This window comes from Cucurbita pepo, chromosome LG19, assembly GCF_002806865.2.
Source record: "Cucurbita pepo subsp. pepo cultivar mu-cu-16 chromosome LG19, ASM280686v2, whole genome shotgun sequence".
Classification (NCBI taxonomy): domain Eukaryota; kingdom Viridiplantae; phylum Streptophyta; class Magnoliopsida; order Cucurbitales; family Cucurbitaceae; genus Cucurbita; species Cucurbita pepo.
Window position 1 is genome coordinate 5,331,292 of NC_036656.1, and position 19,461 is coordinate 5,350,752.

At 37.6% G+C, this 19,461-nt stretch overlaps 3 protein-coding genes across 3 annotated transcripts; 2 read left to right on the forward strand and 1 right to left on the reverse strand.

Moving 5' to 3' along the window:
• The first annotated feature begins 5,445 nt into the window (after positions 1-5,445).
• On the forward strand, positions 5,446-7,546 carry LOC111782075 (cyclin-D5-1-like). Its single transcript, XM_023662856.1, has 5 exons — positions 5,446-5,899; positions 6,021-6,104; positions 6,190-6,481; positions 6,571-6,704; positions 6,804-7,546. The coding sequence occupies exons 1-5, from the start codon at positions 5,618-5,620 to the stop codon at positions 7,020-7,022; spliced, it is 1,011 nt and encodes a 336-aa protein (XP_023518624.1). The 5' UTR covers positions 5,446-5,617; the 3' UTR covers positions 7,023-7,546.
• Positions 7,547-8,862: 1,316 nt separating this feature from the next.
• Positions 8,863-15,618, forward strand: LOC111782285. Its single transcript, XM_023663135.1, has 5 exons — positions 8,863-10,246; positions 10,833-11,297; positions 11,387-12,451; positions 12,860-13,031; positions 13,471-15,618. Exons 1-5 carry the CDS (start codon positions 9,140-9,142, stop codon positions 14,427-14,429), a joined length of 3,768 nt encoding a protein of 1,255 aa, XP_023518903.1. The 5' UTR covers positions 8,863-9,139; the 3' UTR covers positions 14,430-15,618.
• Positions 15,619-16,157: 539 nt separating this feature from the next.
• LOC111781184 (protein SHORT-ROOT-like) lies at positions 16,158-18,581 on the reverse strand. Its single transcript, XM_023661646.1, has one exon. It carries the CDS (start codon positions 17,862-17,864, stop codon positions 16,386-16,388), a length of 1,479 nt encoding a protein of 492 aa, XP_023517414.1. The 5' UTR covers positions 17,865-18,581; the 3' UTR covers positions 16,158-16,385.
• Between the last annotated feature and the right edge of the window lie 880 nt (positions 18,582-19,461).

A 19,461-nucleotide genomic window follows, 5' to 3' on the forward strand; every position in this document is an offset into this window, starting at 1 on the left:
CCCCCCCCCCCTTCGGGGAACAGCAAGAAGGTTGGCACATCGTCCGATGTCTGGCTCTGATACCATTTATAACGACCCAGATTCACCGCTAGCAGATATTGTCCTCTTTGGACTTTCCCTTTCGGGCTTCCCCTCAAGGCTTTAAAACGCATCTACTAGGGGAAGGTTTCCGCACCCTTATAAACGGTGGTTTGTTCTCCTCCCCAATCAATGTGGAACATCACACCTTCAAACTATCACGACTTTAGCATAGCTAGTTTAGCGAGCTATTAGAAGGCTAGTGATATGGGCTATCGAGAAATTTTGGGCCCAAATTGTTAGAATCAAAAGGCCCAATGGATGCGCTAACCTTTTTGTGGATTCTCTCTCTCTCTATTAGATTTTGAACTTTTAGGAAAGGTAATAACATCGAATCTCAAATATGATTTGAGTGCCCCTTTCTTTTTGAGGACTATTCAACAAATTTTTGATAAAGATGAAACTTTATGGGTTACAAACGTGGTGTAATTTGGGAGAAAAAAGAAAAAAAAACCCTAAAGTTTAATTGCATTTATGTGACAAAATTTGGGTATTAAAAATTAGAAAATCCTTGGAAATAATTTGTAAGATTTTGTTAATATTTATGATTGAAATAAAAGAAAAGGAAACAAAAATAATTGGCTTGCTCTTGAAGCTATAACCCACATGGCCACATCAAGCACTCATTGTATAATGGGTCTCCACGGCAGCAACACAACGCTACCCCCACAAACAAGATGGCTTTTTTAAAACCCTTTTGATTGAACACAAAAATTGAATCACTATCATTCACACATTAACTTCACTAATGTGTACTATTACTAAATTCCCCCCAAACTTCTAAACCAAACCAAACCCATAAACAACACACTCATATCTTTCGCTAACTATCCGAAACAGACCCACCAGACATACCCAAACTCAAATTTACGAGCTAAGAAGACCTTCCCTACCTTCAGTAATAATTCATTATAAACGCACTCCAACATAGATATAAAAATACACATATACGAGTTTCAACGCATTTTCTTTATGGGTTGAGAGATTTTTCAGCCATAATAATTGTTCTCTCAATATGCACCTATATGCTCCTCAACTTTAATGACACTACCCGAATACATTTTATAGTTTAATAATTGATAGGTCCATAATCAAGTCTATTGTTGACCAAAATTATAATTTTTTTTAGTATGAAAGATTTTTCAAATTTAAATAAAAATTAGACCCATCTATTTAAACATAATTACTCCACCTACCTACCTTGATGAGCTAACAAATTCGTGTAATTAAAAGAAACAATAATAAAATGTAATTAAATACATAAGATTCTCTTCGTTTGACTTTATGAATCAAATTAAAGATATACGGCCCATATCTATTATTAAGTGGATCTATTCCTAAAGCCGTATAAGCGATCTTCATTGATTCTTACCTACAAATACTCATGGAAATTCGAAATTTGAGGAGTGGAACACAAATATCCATATAATACATGATATTAAAAATAGTATATGTTATAAATTATAGTATAAGGTAGTGAAATAATTAAAATATATATGTAAGATGGAGTGGGTGACAGTGTGACACATTGTGGAATAGAAGAAGAGGAGCGCTTTGGTGTTTGTTTTGGTGAAGGTGGTCCAAATCCTTTCACACGTGAACCCGCTCCTCCCCTCACTCATTCTATATCATTTTACAGTCACGTGCCTCGTGGCACACCCNTTTTTTTTTTTTTTTTTTTTTTTTTTTTTTTTTTTTGGATGAATTGAAATTAAAATTAAAAAATAATTTTAAAAAAAAATACATGATTTGCATTATGAGTAATAGACCCCTAAAATTAGGGTTGTTTTATTGATGAACGTGGTGGTGCTGCCCTTGTTTTGTTGGCGTTGGGTTAACACAATCATGCTGCCCGCTCTCCCTCTCTAAAGTGACCCATTACATATCATGCTCCCATTAAATTACGCCTTTACTCTCCCTTCTTCATTTCCGTCGCTAATTAATTAATTAATTTATTTATTTATTTTCATTTACTATTTTCTCATAACATTTGCTTTGGATTCCATTCCTCTCCAGTCTTAGAGATGCTTTTCTCTTGCCAACACGTCCATCCCTATGCCTCTTCCAAGTCTCAACAAATATCTATATATATATATATATATATATATATATATATATATATATATATTATTATAGAAATTGAGAAGAAATAACTCAGCTGCTTATCCTGGGCCTTAAGCCAAGCTAACCTAGGGTCCACTTTAAGTACGGGCAAACACCATCTGTTCTCCTAGTTCATATGATGTTATTTCAGTCGAGTTTAACCTAGATTATGATAAGAATCACGGTGTTCCAATTACACGATTCAACGTTAAGAGATTCGTGGATGAATGTAATTTAGATCTCAACGTTTCCTTTAGAAATTCAAGCATTTGCCATGAACCAATTCTGGTAGTAGAATTGCATCCGAGCCATTCAATCAAGCTTTGATCAAGTTCGATTGTGGAGTGACCCAATTTAGAATAAGGTTTCAAATTAGATATTTGATCCTGATAATTTAATTCTAGCCTTATCTCTTGTTTGATCTAAAATTCTTATAAGGATTAATTAGTTTGATTTAAGGGTTCTTGTTTCAACAAAAGTTTAGATTGTTGAGCTGAGATTATGGTTGCGTTGTCGATTTGGTATCAAAGCCAACCATGCAATTTTAGATGCAAGACATCTCCAACTAGAAGAACTATGTTATGAACCAGTGAAAAATGAGACTAATCCTAGATGAAGATGAAACCAACTCTAGGCTAAGAATCCTAAAGAGAAGCACCAAAGGTTAAGGACATGGGCGAACAAATACGAGTTCAAAAATCAAAAGGAGAGGTCGATCCTTGATAGGAACAAATCGAAAAGACAATATGGTCAAACTTACAAACGGANAAAAAAAAAAAAAAAAAAAAAAAAAAAAAAAAAAAAAAAATCCATCATTCGCTAGGCCGAATTCGACCAACAACCTTTGGTCGAGGCCAACCACACATTCTTTACCAAAAAAACAGAAGCATTCTACATTCACACAATCCTTACCTCAATCTCATTTACAACCGGGACGATGTGATCCGAGTGTAAATCCTTACTACAAACAACTTTAATACACGGTTTATATTTTTAGGATTTAATATGGGATTTATAAAATTATTAAAGGTAAAATAAGTAATAAAAAGAAAAGAAAAAAAAGATTGTGTGTGGGATAGAAAATTGAATGGAATGAACATCATGATCTCATGATTTATCCATTTGCCCATCCTTTAGCATCAAGGTAGGGATAGCAATGAACAAGATGGGCTCATGGATGCCTCTCTTTCCCCAACCCTACACTAACTTTATCACTCTCTCATTCTTTTTCTTTATTTCACAATTTTAGCAACAAATTCATCAATTTCCTCGAGATGCCCTTCACATTTTTATTTTTTTATTTATTTTATTTATTTATTTTCAACATAAGATTCCAATCAATTTACTTTTCTTTCCATTTCAACATTAAAAATTAAAAAAATTAACACAAACAAAATAACCTTAACTATCAAACAAACAAACATTTCCGGTCCTCTCAATTATATAATCAAAATTAAAGAAACTTCCCATTTTTAAATTGAATAATTCCAAACTAAAAATTCTCATTACCAATTCCAACAACGCAAAAACTTAAAAAATTAACCTTAAATAATCAATTTAGTTTCCATAATTTTAAATTTTTATAAAATTTAATACCTGAAAAAAAAAAAAAAAAAAAAAAAAAAAAAAAAAAAACCCCAAGGACATCCAACAAACACTTTGATTGGAAGCCCAGATTTTGGATCTTGTGTCCGTTGCTTCTTCTCAATTATTATTTATTTTAAAAAATATCAATATCTACAAATTAAAAATTATAAATGCGTGAATCCACTTTAGATATGCCCCAATATATATATATAAAAAATAATAATACAAATTCAAAAAGGTAACGTTGGGAGTTTATTAAATCCCCCATGTTCTGTTTTGAAGTTTTCCTCTCTAAATTATTAAAATTTTATTACAAACTATGGTTTTTGTTTCCATCCNTACATAATTGACTTTCCAATTAACTAACAATATTTTAAAGACGTCTCAAAATTTAAAAAAAAAAAAGAAAAAAAAAAGGATACATTTTAGAGGGAATAAACAAACTGAATTCAATAAAGCTACCAGACCAAATTATAAATAATATAATTCAACTAGTTAACACATATATTTACTACGGTAAAATGGTAAAAAAAATAGTCGAAGAAATAAGTGCGAAACCAGCGATGGGCCAGCTACTACATGAGACATTGACCAAAACGACAATCCATCATAGACAAATGGGTGAGCCCCACAGACCAACAATCAAACTTGGGCAGTAATAAAAATTTATACTCCCACTCCCCACAGCTGTCCCAATTTATATTTACCTAATTCCTCCAACCTGTATATATATATATATACACATTTTCTCCCATTATTTATTTCCAATTTACTATTTACTCCTTCTTCAATTATTATTTTTATTATTGTTGTTTTTACAGATCATAACTACTATTTTTGTGCATACACATTTTTATTCTATCATGCCTTTACATTGCTACTTAATTAAACCTTAACATTAATTAATAATCTCTACTGGGTTTTTAGTCTTTTAACCTTATGATTAATTACCATTCGTATTTTTACCCTCCAAATTTCAACTTCAATTCTCAATTTTTTTTTTTTGTTATATGTTCGAAATATATTTTCAAATAAAGGTTTTGTAATTCAGGTGGGAGAGGAATCATTCTTGTGATATTAAAGAACATTAAAGTTTATTTGGTCAATTGTCTGTGAAATCTTTTATTTTATTTATTTATTTTTTCTAATTATTCCACAAACAAAACACAAAACTTGAGATGGAATTTGCTTTTAGGAAAAAGAGAGCAGTGAAAATCAAGAAGATATGTATTTATTTTATCATATATATTTGATTCTTCTTGACATTATTGAATACTGAGTTGTCCAATTAATTTTGCCTTTAACAGTATGGTTTGGTGTCGATCCATGGAGAGCGTAGTTATCATGAGATTTGTCTGTGTGTTTTCCAACATTTTAAAGGTTTAGTTAGTTCGATCGCCTCTTGTATTGGCATCTTTGTCACAAGCATCATGCGCTCGGTTATGGTAACGTAATTTCATAAATGTATTTAATGAGTGAAAAGAAATTAGGTTTTTTATTTTTATCGTAATGGAAGGAAAAGAACGAGAAGACGAAGAATTGATATGATATGATATGAGTTTGATAGGAAAGAAAAGGGGATCGAAGATCCAAAGAAACACAATATCTCATCCGGTTGTTTTGGCGGCAACGAAACCGGTGTTTTCGCCCGCCTCCCCACTCGCCAAAGTNCTTTTTTTTTTTTTTTTTTTTCCTTTGTTCTCCTCACCTTCCCCCTCTTTCGCCACTCCATGTTTTGGGCTTGTTCGTGGGTTTTAGGAGTTAAGGAGCTTCTCTACAAATTTACCCACATTCCCCTTTCTTAGACTTTTCTTCTTGTTCGAATGTACAGAGAACCCGACGCCCAGATATGGGGTACACTACTGACCGTGCTTCTTCTTTCTCTCTCTCCAATCTATTGTGTCAAGAAGATGCGTCTTTCTTGACTGACGATGACCCCGATGAACCCACCGCCCCTTCCGACCCGCTTCCCTTTTTTCTCGCCGATGACGATGATGAGTATTTTGAGATCTTAGTTGCAAGAGAGACTGGGACTGAATCTACAACCCCTTTGCCCTTAAATCATTCTCCGCCTTCTATCCAGAACTGGTTGAGGACTGTCCGATTGGATGCAATTGAATGGATTCTCAAAGTTCGTGTTCTTTTTTGCTACAATTCGACTTACCCTTCAATGGATTCGTGTTTTTGTTTTGTTTTGTGTTTGTTGTTTTGGGGATTTTATAGCTTGGTTTTGTGTCTGTTCTTTGATTTAGAGTCAGGTGCTTTTTGGATTTCAATTCCATACTGCGTATCTATCCATCACCTATTTCGATCGGGTTTTGTCTATCCGGAACCTTGTAAGATATCTAATCCGTCAATCTGAATGTTGGGTTATGCCGATCAAGTGTTTGATTAATTGATTCTTCTGTAATTGACGGACAGCAAAAGAGGTCGTGGATTTTCCGATTGTTGGCTGTGGGATCCCTGTCACTGGCGGCTAAGATGGAGGAATCTAAAACCCCTAAGTTATCGTGTCTTCAAGTTGAGGGATTTGATATGGAAAGCAAGGCAATTCAAAGAATGGAACTCTACATTCTTAATACCTTGGGATGGAGAATGAGCTCAGTCACTCCCTTTTCTTATCTACAATACTTAATCCGAACGATCTTCATCGACTCCAATTCACAAGGATTACTCTCTAAAGCTGCGAAGTTTATAATGGCAACAGTTAAAGGTATCATCCGATCCCCCATTTCATGATTAATCGCTTCTTCATTTGCAACTTCAATTGATCTGTTCATTAAACTGGGCCTTACGGTACAGAGATTAACTTAGTGGATCATCGACCATCTATCATAGCTGCCGCTTCATTATTAGCTTCATCTGATGCTCATATGACAAGAGAACAGGTTGAGCTTAATTTGAAAGCGATACCTTCATTTGGGTCTTTAGAATATGTGAGTTCTACTGCTTTGAGATGGTTCATAGTGCATAAATCAGATCCGATGTGCATGTTTTTGCTTATTTTGTTCTTGCATTGTTGAAAAATGCAACAGGAAGATGCATTCTTTTGCTATAATCTGATGCTCAAAACTGAGAAAGGGAATGTGAAAGAAGAGATTATTGGAACTCCATCATCTTCAATCTGCACAACCACCCCTAATATTGTTGACAACCGTTCTGCTACCTCCACTTCTGGTACTAAGAGTAAGAGACGACTCACATTCGAGGAGTCCGATCCAGATTGTCCGGAGAAGAAGATTCATCGGCCATAGTGAAACATAGTATGGTATTAATAATGAGAATCTAGGATGTTTTTCACTCCAACATTGTTGTTCGAGATAAATTTTTGTTGATCAAACGATTGGGGCTTCATTTTTCCAATACCCAATAAAGGATCCAGCAGTGACAGACAAGAAATAGAAATAAGGGAGAAGTAAATATGAGAGAAAGGGATAATTATAGCCTGGACAATGGAGTAAGAACAAGAAGATGAAGAACACAAGAAGAAGCTGACTTAGTGTAAGAAAAAGAAAACCATCAAATTCCAAGAGAATCCTTGAAGGAGACTGAAGGTTGTTGTGGTTATTGCTAATGTTTTTATGTTCATGATCACTTAATGCTGTCACTTGCTCTTTTCATTATATTTATTAAATTTTGTTTTATTTAGTTCCATTGTTTTTGCCATGATGATCACGAATTTTATTGTTGAGTATCTATTGCCACCCTACCTTTTGATGGGAGGCTTGGGATGCTTCCCCCTTCCCTTTCAATACACTGGAGCTGATAAAGTTTGTGCTTTCCTGTGTACCATTTGAGCCATTTGGAAGAAGTGTATACATAACATTAATAAGAATGTTGGAATACCTTTTGATCCATTGTTAGGATTCTTTCATACTCTTCCTCACTCACTCACTTCAAACTCGAAACTAATTCATCTGTTCGTTGTTGGTTTGGCTGGCCCTATTCTCCTGTTTTTCTTCCTCACTTAGTCATTTGATATTCTGAAACAGGAAAAGAGTTTCTGATCGAAGGGAAGTTCGGGAATGTCTCGTCCTACTCGTCGAGTGACGTTCTTGGCTTATATCAGATGGTTTAGTTGGGGAATGAGGGATGGGGGAGGATGAAAAGGGTGTGGTAGTAGCTATTTTGAGTGAGAGATGAGGGGCAGGAGTGAATTATTTTGGTTGAAAGTTGGCGTTGGTGATGCATCCCATTTGTTTTGGTTGGGATATGGTGGGAGAAGTTAGGCATTGAGATATCTGAGAAGATGGGTGTCAGTGGCTCCACATATCATACCTCTTTTAGTTTTGGTTTTTGTAATGGAAACACTGTCAGTGGTTGATGACTACAGAGTGTACTGTTTTTCCCCCCATGGGGATGAAAACACTGGAAGCCACACCCAAGTAAGGGAGACTAATCATACCACAAAAGCCTCATACCCTAACTTCACCGTTAAGATTCCATCCATGCCCCATCCCCACTCGTAAGTGGCCTGCCCTTTTCTCGTGCTTTTGTGAGATCAAACATTTCTTAGGAGGGTGTTGAAACTTTTTTCTGACATGCGCGTTTTAAAACGCACTAACTGCAATACATAACGCGTCAAAACGGACAATATCTGCGAGCCAGTCATCAGGCTGTGTGCTAGTAGGACGCTGGGTCCCCAAAGTGGATGGATTGTGAGATCTCATATCGGTTGGATGAAGGAACATCAGGCGGCTGACTGGCAGAGCTCGAACTTTTAACAACCTCACATTAACAATATTTTTTCTTTTCTAAATCACGTAAAGGTCGATCTTTGTTCTCAATTTATCTGGGTTCTACCATATTTAACTATTTTATTTATAATATAAATTAGAAAGGAATAACGTTTCATTTCGTTCATTAATGACAGTTCTATTAACAAAGTTCAATTATTTGAATTCTTAGCTTAGATCTTCCTTTCATTAATTGTATGTTTGCACAATTAGAGAAATGAACCTTTAATTAACAAATATTTAAATATATGAATACTATTTAGTTCTGGGCCGGCCCAAGTACACAGACGTGGGGGACGAGACTATTGTAAAAAGGGCGCGAAAATGCTCAATTTAAATTCGAATGGGGTTATTATACTAAACGTACCTGTCCGTGAAGATTGGTAAAAACGAAGCAGCAGAGTATCAGAGTCAACCGGAGATGCTCCGTCATGGTCATCATTTCTCCGTCTTCGCCTTCGAATTTTGAAGTACAGAGAATGAAGCGATTCTCCTCCGTCGCCGAATGGAAGGAGGCGACAGTTTTGGCCTCAGGTTCCGTTTCCGACGACTCTGTTTAAAGACGAAGGAGGGACTCCAACCTCATATTTTCCAGAAAGGGATATCGAAATAGAGATAGTAGAAGTCTGTCTCCCATGGAGAAGAGGTTGCGTTCATCTCTTGAATCCTCGGCGGGAGAATTCGTCTCCTCTGCTGTAAAACTAAGCCTCAAGTCATCAAAGCACGCGCTCAAAACCCTAATTCATGGCGTAAAGTCTTCTTCAGATCTTTCCTCCTCTATTCCTCTAGCCCTCCTACTTTCTGTTTCTCGTGCAATTGAAACTTTTCGGAATATTCTAGGCACCAGTTTCACGAACTCTAATCCACAATTCAACTCTAGTCCCTCCAAGTCCCCGCAGTCTCCTCCCACTAAACGTCTGCGACGATCTTTGCGCCATTCCAAAACTCGGGAATTTGAAGATTTAGAAAGTTGTGAATCCAATTCGAACTTACGAAAGGAGAAAGTTCTGGCAGAGCTCGAAATTTTGTCGTACCTTGTGTTCTTGTGCATTTCGCACCCTAAAAGAGTATTTTCTCTGATCGATTTACTGCCGTGCGCTCGGGAGTTGCACGATAATTTGGTTATATTAGAGTCGAATTCCGTATTGTCAACGGAGATTGCAAATTTGTGCGAGGAATGGTGGAAGGAGGACTTGCCGGGGCGAGAATCACTGATCTCTCTGTCCCTCCCTTTCTTGCTCTCTAGATCGTTGACGCTAAAGAAGAAGGGGGATGTGCACAAGGTTTATATGCTTCGTGAGGCATTTTCCTTGTTTGATTTTGAAGACGAGAGCATCAAAGATTTGAAACTTTTGCTAATTCGTTGCGTTATTTCACCTCTGTATTTGAAAACCGAGGATGGTCGTCGGTTCCTGGCATATACTTTTGGTTTAAGTCGGCAGCTACTGAAGGAAGCGTTGGCAATTATCCGATCCCAAATTCCATTTGGAAGAAAATCTATGTTGGAGGGGTACGGAGACATCGTGTTTCGTGCTTGGCGGAATTCTGAAGGAGATATAAGAGATGAAATGGAAAATGGTTTTTTGCAGGGTCTGGTGGAGGGTGCCATACATGCGAGCACAAGTGCGTTTAGTGCTTCGATTAGAAGGGTTTTAGGAGCGTTTGTAGACCAGCGAACTGTCGACGGTGTTGAGAAGCTTCTTTTCCGTCTAACTGAGCCTGTGATATTTCGATCGCTGCAGGTACTTCTCTCTTTCTAGCAATCCGTTCTTAATTCACAATTGAATGTCTCTATAGCTCAATTGGTATGAGCAGTAGCAATTAATGTGTTCTTGTGACATTCTGAAATTCATTAGTCTGCACTCCTCATCTTGTTCATAGTAAACAGTTAAGAGGGAAAAAAGGAACGATTGAATTAACTTACTTCGAAGGTTAGAAGATGAATTAAAATGTTGAGGATGTATGAAACAATTGAATTTTCTTTAGGATTTGGTTGTGATAGTGTTTTAGTAAGGTTTCAGTACTAGCTGAGCTTCTACTTCTCAATCTATTAATGATTTAGAGTGTGCTTGGATAAACATTCTAAGTGATCTTGAACTGCAAAATTGTTTCTCTTAAAAGTTAGATAGTTTGGTAACAAAGCAAAAATAATTTTTTGAAATAGTAACATCGGTTTAATCATCTTTTGATGGATCACTAGAAAGTTAATAGACGCAACTTCTATTTAACGTTCATGTATAATATACTCGGGAGATTCTGCTTATGGAAGTATGTATTTAGGCTTTGGTTAGTACACGGTTCTTATTATCCTGCTGAATCTCTTGCCAGGTTGCAAATTCAAATGTTCGTCAAAACTCATTGCACCTACTTTTGGATGTGTTTCCTCTGGAAAACCCAGATGCTACAAAAGAGCTGAAGGACACATTGCTCGAGAAACAGTTCTTTTTAATAGAGAAGCTTCTCATGGATGAATGTTCTGATGTGAGAGTCGTAGCAGTTGAAGGTTGTTGTCGCATTCTTTATTTATTTTGGGAAATAATCCCTTCATCGACCATCACAAAGATCATTACCAAAATTTTTGATGAAATGTCGCGTGATATATCCAATGAAGTCAGGCTTTCAACATTGAATGGCATAATCTATTTGTTTGGAAACCCTCAATCCCATGAGATTCTTAAAGTGATCTTACCAAGGTTGGGGCATTTGATGCTGGACAATGCGCTTTCGGTAAGAGTAGCTCTAGCAGATATCCTCCTCCTTATCAGGGATGTTCGTGATTTCCAGTTTAATAAGGTAAGGCTATCATATTACTAATTTTTTTTAAGCATAAATGCTACGAAGGCGTGTTGTTTCCGATAATGTATCCTCGAATGTTTCTGTAGGTGGTCAGTTTAGATGTATTGTTAACGGCACTCGCACATGATCAACCCATTATTAGCCAGAAAATTACTAGATTGCTGATACCATCGTATTTTCCCACCAAAGTATCAATTGAAGAGGCATGCAGTCGCTGCATAACACTTATAAAGCGGTCTCCCATGGCTGGAGCAAGATTTTGTGAATTTGCTGCGTCAGAAGGGGCATCTCTTAAGTCAATTAAGGAGCTTGTTCAAGCATTAATCAATTTGGTTTCGTCCTCTGCCAAGCTGGATGAAAATTACATTGATGGCTTACTTCTTTCAGCCAAATACCTCTGCAGCAGCATTTCTAGTGAACTTTGTTATAAGAACGATCTCAAAGATTTGTTCACCGGTGAAAAATTGAAGTGCTTGCTCTCTGTAGCACATTCTGGGCGTGCACGATCTTCTTTATTCGACATTGTGTCCATGTTCTCTCCCGATGGTCTTACGGATCTCCTCGAGGAGTGTATGCAATTAATTACCAACTGTAGTGGTTTGTCGGGTGACTTAGCAAAGCAAGCTGAAGTGAGGTCTGGCCATAAGTTTTTCCAGGCTTGTGATGCACTGGATGTTATGTTCGAAGCCATGACATTGTTACTACAGAAATCTGCTTATCGTTGTCACATTAGATTTGGTACTGAGATACCAAAGTTGAGTGTTTCCCCTGCAAAGAGAAAGAGATGCAAATTATCAGGGAAAGTACTATCTAAATTAAAGCGTTTTGGTGGAAAAAAGTGTCTGAGCTTTGAAGGCGACTACCTTGTTGCAGTAGGAATATCGTGGCAAGTTAAAGATTTGGTTTCAGATGAAAAAATGAAGAGTGCTTTATTGAGTTCTCAGACTATAGAGACCATATATCTTACTTTAAAAGTTATCTGTGAAGTAAGTATTGTGGAATGCGTTGATTATGAGTTTATGGATGTATCTCCCGTTCTAGCATATACATCTCTTGCTTTGCACATGGCGCTAAAGAAGTGTTGCAGCAAAAATAGTACGAGTAATAGTGGAACCAAGAACAAAATTGTGACAGATTCTTCTAGTTCAGAGGCAAGTGCTTATACTTTGATATTCTGGTAACTTGAAGTGCTAGTCCCTATTCCCCTTGGATTGGATGAACTGTATACAGTGTCTTCTTGTTTCTTAGATATATATTCCCATCCAGCTCTCTTTACCTTCCACTTAAAATTGCTCAACTGCCCGGTTAATTACTCAAATAGTATTGCTATTACAATTTATCAAATAATTCCTGTTTGATGAAAAACTGGAATTTTTATTATTAAGATTTTATTCTAGTTGAGGGAAGTGTTTAGTACAAAGTTTCTTTTCTATTATGTTACAGTAGTTTCAACTTTACTTGCCAACGGAAACTCATTTGAAGTTGTGGAAATTATCATACTGTCTGATCCACGTTTTACCTTTACAGTATATTTCTGAAGTCTTATCATTCTTCTGCAGGCAATATTGGAGCAGACGCTTGATCACTTGCTTAACTGCGTTAAGAAACTGTACGAGTCAGAGGACCCTAGAAAACCTGATGAAGTTAAGCGAGGTGTCAGAAAATTGTCTCAACATGTAGAAAAAAAGCTGAAGGAATCTGGGAGAAATCAATCTCACCCTCTTGAGGGAGGTAAGCAATTCGCAAGTGAATTCTACTCTCGAGTGTAAACTAGCTCAACTAATACTTCAAGTTGAAATAATGACCGAAGTACTTTGTTTTGTTAGATTAAATTTATAGAATGAGATGCTCTGATACTCTTAATCTTGCTATATGATTCTGCTTTTCAATTCTTTGTTAATGGATCATTATTTCAATCCATGTTTTTAATAATCATGGGATAAACTCAAAATATTAAGATCTTATAGGTTTTCTGATTCTTGAAGTTAGCTCAGATGATACTTTCAAATTAGTTGATGAAGAACATTAAAAAGAACCATGCATCTAATTGTTTTGGGATTCAGGTTTGAAGTAAAATCTTAGATTTTTGTTTTTTGCAATACTTGTTAGCATATATACTATTGCTATAAACGTGAATGACAATTGTTGACATTTGTAGTTATTCATGTAGGATGTGTTGATCCTTTAAAAAAGACGTTGAAGCAGGGGAAGAACCTTACAGCTATCCTCAAGTTCATTGTTGATTCTATTTCCATGGGCTTTCTTTCAGAAAAGTATGAATTGTGCTTGAAATTTGCTTCAGAGTATATGCAACTCGTCACGTCGATTTTAGGCCAACAAGTTTATAAAGATATTCAGTTCGAGATGGAAACGAAAGAATTTTTCCTCTGTCTAAAGTGCTCATTAACCTATGCTGCCAAGTTATTGAATCAAGTGTTAAGACATGTGAAAGATTCATCGTTGACGCAGATTCCTATTCTTGGCCATAATTTGCTTGATTTGATAGCCTTAGTTGAAGTACATTTGGGGTCTGGTTATGCAGCACGTCTTGTTGCGGTGGCAAAGTCTTGGCTTCCTGATCTGATTTTGGCTTTAGGAGCTGGTTGCATAATAAAACCTGTTGAAGGAGAGGAGGCGCACATCTACTTCTTTGAGCAAGCCAAAATTAATTTTCCCCCATGGTTATCAATGGTTGCAAAGATCGAACTTCTCGATTTGAATGAAGATTCTACCGAGGAGGACGATGACAGATCTCTAGACCAACATAAATTTTCCATATTTAAGAAATTTCTGAAGATGGCTATCACATTTTTAGAAAGAGATCACCAGATCTTGGATGCAGTTGGAGCGATTTTTATGATTGGCTCAGAAATTGGGTTGGAAACAAAGGACTTTGGGCTGGTATTGGGACTTCTACAGTTCGTGTGCCGAAGCCTGTATAGTGCTGACGACAGAGAGTGGGGTGATATTATGTTGGCTTCTTTGCAGCGTTGTTACCCTCAGATAGAGAAAGAATTAACACAATGTAATGGAGATGAACGTCATCAGTTGGATAGGGCAAAGGCTTTGCTTGAACCCATATGGTTGTACCATATTTTCGAAACTGGTAAAGTTTTCGATGATGAATGAGTAGACAAACCTTATGTTATTACAGTACCGAATGTTATTTATCTTTTAGTTTTCCTGGAAGAAGCATACCTTTACTAGTGAACCCGAGCATGGCTAAAATCAATAGGCTTTCCAAGGATAAGTTTGTTAATTATAGATCTAAGTAAAGGATATTGGGATAGGAAAGAAAGGGCAGCCTGCACACCCCATGAGCAGACTCGTGCTCTTTGACAGACAAAAGACTATTCAAGTGGGTGGGGGGTATTCCACAGTTCATAACAGAAGTGGGAAAAGGAAAAAGAAAAATGAGAGCCAGTTTTGAATGTCGTGGTGAGGAGATTATTGGTTCGGCCCTATGAAAAGAAAACTGAAAAGTAACAATTGTTCATCCATGGGAAACGGCAGCTTTAAGGCCACGGCATGGACCTGCTCACATCAACTTTTATAGAATGTGTTGGTGTTGGTGTTGTAAGGGAAGAGACTTGTAGTGTCAACGGTGAGATTTTAGGCCACAATGAAATAAAGTTAGCCTGTATTTACTCTGGCTGGTAAGTTTATTGAAATGACGCATCACATTCTCACGCTCCTCGCAAGATACACGGCTAGTTCAAATGAGAAAGACCAGCCAGAAAGTACTTGAAAGTTGAAACTGAACTCAGGTACTATAAACGTAGCCTTATCTTTATACGCACTCATGTTTTTGTTTCTGTATTTTGTAATTTTAAAGCGAATCATTCACCTTCTGTGGGCCAAAAGTAGCATCACTGGGAAAGAGCTTTTTTCTTTTTTTTCTTTTTTTTCCATTAGTGGGGGCCATAATTAGAAAAGTAAGAAAACTGATGGGTGGCTTAAATAAAGAACACCCTCCTCCCTCCCTCCCTCCCTCCCTCTGTCAAATCCCATATGAAAAATCTTAGACTTTTGAAAAGTTTCCTCAGGAATTTAGAGAGAGAGAAAGAAAGTGGGCATTGAAAGTCAGCATGAGGAGGCCACTACACAGCCCATTTGTGCCACTAATGAGCGAATATCTCAGCGGCCGTCCTAAGATTCTGAGTGGCCTCCTCAGGCTCGAAGTTCTATTCCCAAAACCCAATGCCTTCTTTTCCCTCCTCTTCTAAGTTTTTTTTTTCTCTCTTTACTTTCTATTATCTATCTAATCTCCAACTTAACCAATTTGATATCATTCAAATTTAGTTGCTTATTAATGCCATTTTGCTTCATCTCCATCCACCAACTCCACTTGTGATATTGGACCTCTCTTCTCTTCCCATTGTGACAATTGTTTGGATCTTCTCGTTTTAATAATGATTCTAAAAAAAAAAGTGGTTCATTTCCTATGCAATCCAGAATATTTCTACTATTATTATTATTTTTTTTTTTTAAGTTAAAAAGACATTTACTATTTGATATAATTCCAATCTTCTTTACTATATATTATGTGCACATCCTATAAGGTTGGGTTTCGGACTCAATTGAGAACATTAAATTATTGATACTTTTTCTTTCTTTCCATTGTTGTGTAGAATGCAATAGAGAGAGGTTATATAATTAAGATTAAGATCAAGTGGAAACGTTACTGATTTCTTGAACCTTTTTTCTTCATACCAAAAATATTCCTCAACATTTTACTTCCTTCTTTACATATATATTAAGATTAAGGTATAGCAATGATTATTTATCTAAAAGTTAAATTCCTTGTACGTGATGCATTGTTGTTCTATAATTTGAAATAGTAATGAAGAGAAGAAAAGAAAAGGGAAAAAAAGGTTCATAAAAATGGGGAAATAATGACAAATTAAGAATTAAAATGTACCTGAATTGTATTAAAATCACTGGAAATAGATACTTTAATTTATGTTCCCTTCCTTTTTTGGTTCCAAACGGCCTTGCCCAAGGGTTTCCCCCATCCTTCAGCCATGTGCTAAAAGCCACCAACTGAACCATTTCCATTTCGATGGACCCACTGGTGAAGGTCAGTCAAGGTTTCCATGCACTGGCCCACACCACCGGCTGCTCTTTCCACGTCAAGAATATTCCGGCGACGTCTGAGCTCTGTGTCATTGCCCACCCTTCCTTGTACCTCCTCAATAGTGCCCTTACGTCGTCGCATACTTCGTCGCTGAATATCAGCGGACTGAAACCGCTTCCATGCAACCGCTGTGCCCACCGCGCTGCCGATTCCCTTCTCTCCACCGACTCCGCTGCCGAGCAAGCCACCAGGTCCACGATTGCCCTACCGGCTGCTCTCTCAAGCATCAACCGCTCGTTGCTTGTCCTCGTGAAACTCTCGTCCAATGTCTCGAAGTAAACCCTAAACCAACGCAGACATTCTTGGAACCCACTCAGAAATTCAATCCCATCGACGCCTACGTCGAGGTCGGCTTCCTCTTCTATCACCGTGATTATCCGCGGCCGTAAACTGCGGAAAGATGCTATCAAGAAATCTCGGCGGTTATCAACTGCCGCCACGGAACGTAACGCTCCGATGCAGTTGACGGCGAGTGCCTCGTCTTCTTTGATGTCTAATTTGGCCAAGTCCAAATCTGAAAGGTCACCGGAATGGTATAGCGTGTGGAATTTGAAAGGTACGCCCATAAGCCTAGCGAACTTTTCCATTCTTGTACCTATTTCCTTCATTACTTTTTGAGATGCGGCTACTCCACTTCCATCGCCGGGCTTAGTGATGACGACAGTTGTGAGGCGTAGGTGGGGCGTATCGTCGGTACGAGTCGCGAGGGCTTCTAGCAAAGTGGGCCACTGAGTGCAATACGTGTTACTGATATCGATTATGTGTAGCTTTGATTCGCCTTCTAAGGCTTCAATTAATGCGCCATTGCAAGAAACATGCCCAAAAGTGGTCCAGGGACTAACCTCCTGAAACTTGAGCATCATTTTCCTAGTTGATTCGAATGAGCATGTTTTCTCTGAGGCGGAGGACAAAGCGCGATAATTACGGTCGCCGGAATCAGTCATGCGGGTAAACAAGGCCTGCAGGAAATAGGCAGCTAGCTTTTGATCCGTATCCCCATAGGGGGAGCTAAGTTCGTTTAGCATCCACATCAGCTGCTGAACACGAGCACTATTCCTGTCAGAAATGGCCCTGGCGGTTTCCAGGAGAATATCAGGGGCCCACCTGCCGGAAAATTCGAAGTTGAAATCCGGAGCGGGGGAGACGAATGAGAATTGATCGATCGGGGTTGGGGTGGTGGCGGTGGGCGTGGTGGAGACGGTGGAAGATGGGTTGGGAAGGTAAGGATTGTAGTATTGTCTAGAATTACTAGACGATGAGAAATCTTCCTCATCCATGAGAACGTTGTAGCATTCTTCGTCTTCCTGTTGATGGTAATGATATTGGTTTTGTCTAGACGATCTGGAGCTGCTAGAATTGGTTCTACTTCTACTGGAGTTGTAAGATTGTTCGGACTGAAGATTGACAAGCCGAAACAAGGTATCCATTTAAGACCCACATCAAAAAAGAAAAAAACACTCGGAATCTCCTTAGTCTTTTGGACTTAGAACAAGTTGTCTGAAAGTGAGGATTCGTTTCAGACTGAGAATTTAGGTGGTGGGTTAATGCCTAAAACAATAACACAGCTAAAGGTGAGAGAAAGATGGGGAGGAATAATGGAGAGGGGGGGAAGCCTTTGGGGTTCTTATTTTAAAACCCTCTTCTGTGGAAGCAAGCAAGTAGACAATTGTTTTTATGGGCTAAATCTGAAATGTAATATAGCCATAACACATAGAGCATGGTTGGGATTGTGTAAAAAGTAGAGAAGGGGAGTGGGATTGGTTTAGAAATAGAATTCTGCTTCTGACAAAAAGATGATGGAAGTGTGAGAAAAAGAAAGGAAAGGTAAGCATGTCTAAGAAGATGATCGATGGTGTTAGCTAGTGGATTAGCTTTTGCATTATTTTAGAATTTAGAGAGGGAGAGAGGGTGTGCTTATATTATTAGAAGGTTGTGTGTTTGAGTGGAGTGGAGTGGAGTGGAGGGCAGGCGTGCCGATTGGAGTTTGGGTAATAGAGAGAAAAGAGAGAAAAAAGAGAAAAAAATAATAATAAGGTAAAGCTGCCGGCGTGCATCAGCATCATAGAAGAAGAAGCCACTCACATTTGTTTGCCTCCTAATCTCTCTCCAAACTCTGCCAAAATTCTGGGTTCGCTTTATACTTTTCATAAACTCCCCCCCCCCCACCCCATACATGATGACAATGTGGTATAAATAATGATGTACACTTTTACCAATACAACCATCCCCTTCCCCAATTTCCATTTTCTAATTTCTAATTTCTAGGGCATGCTTTTGATCCAACTTTATTCCCTCCCCACCCCCATCTAATTTAATGTTTTTTACCACAATATTCTTAAGGCATCTATCTCTTGTTGCAGCAGCCCTACGCCCCTTTCTCCATATAGCCCCAACCATTCTTCTTCTTCTTCTTCTTTGTCACCTCGCCTCCCTCCACACATGATATTGGCTCATGCTCATGCTCATGCTCTTGCTCTAACCCCATGTTCAAGTTTTCTGTCCTTCTCCCATTTACCTAGAAATTTGTCTTCTTTTGGTTGAATGGCTGTATCTCTAGGTTATAGGACACTTGTTTTTTATATTGGAATCTTCATGTGTGGGTGAATTTATGTTAGGGGGATGATTGTGGCGGAAAATCTATGTGAGAATTTATAAGATTTGATGAATGATTTGGTCAACTCCATTTTTGGTGTCTGTTGTCCTTCATTTTTAGAAATTTGTTCTTTATTCCAAGCAGAGCATCATTGCTGAGAGAGAACCCAATTTCCCATATCTTATCTTATTATTATTTATAACTTAACACACACAAAACAAAAGGAGCGAACCTTCAGTGTCTTTCCTCCATTTTGTTTTTCTTCCTTTCCATTATTCCTTTTCTTGTTTTCTTTCTCCCTATCAAATGTCTCTTGAATTTAACCCATAATATTTCTCTTTCAAACTAAAGTGGTTTATTAAACTTTTATACTCTTTTACTGTAAATTTCTATATATTCTTTTTCTTTTTGAGTTTGATCAAATGTTGATC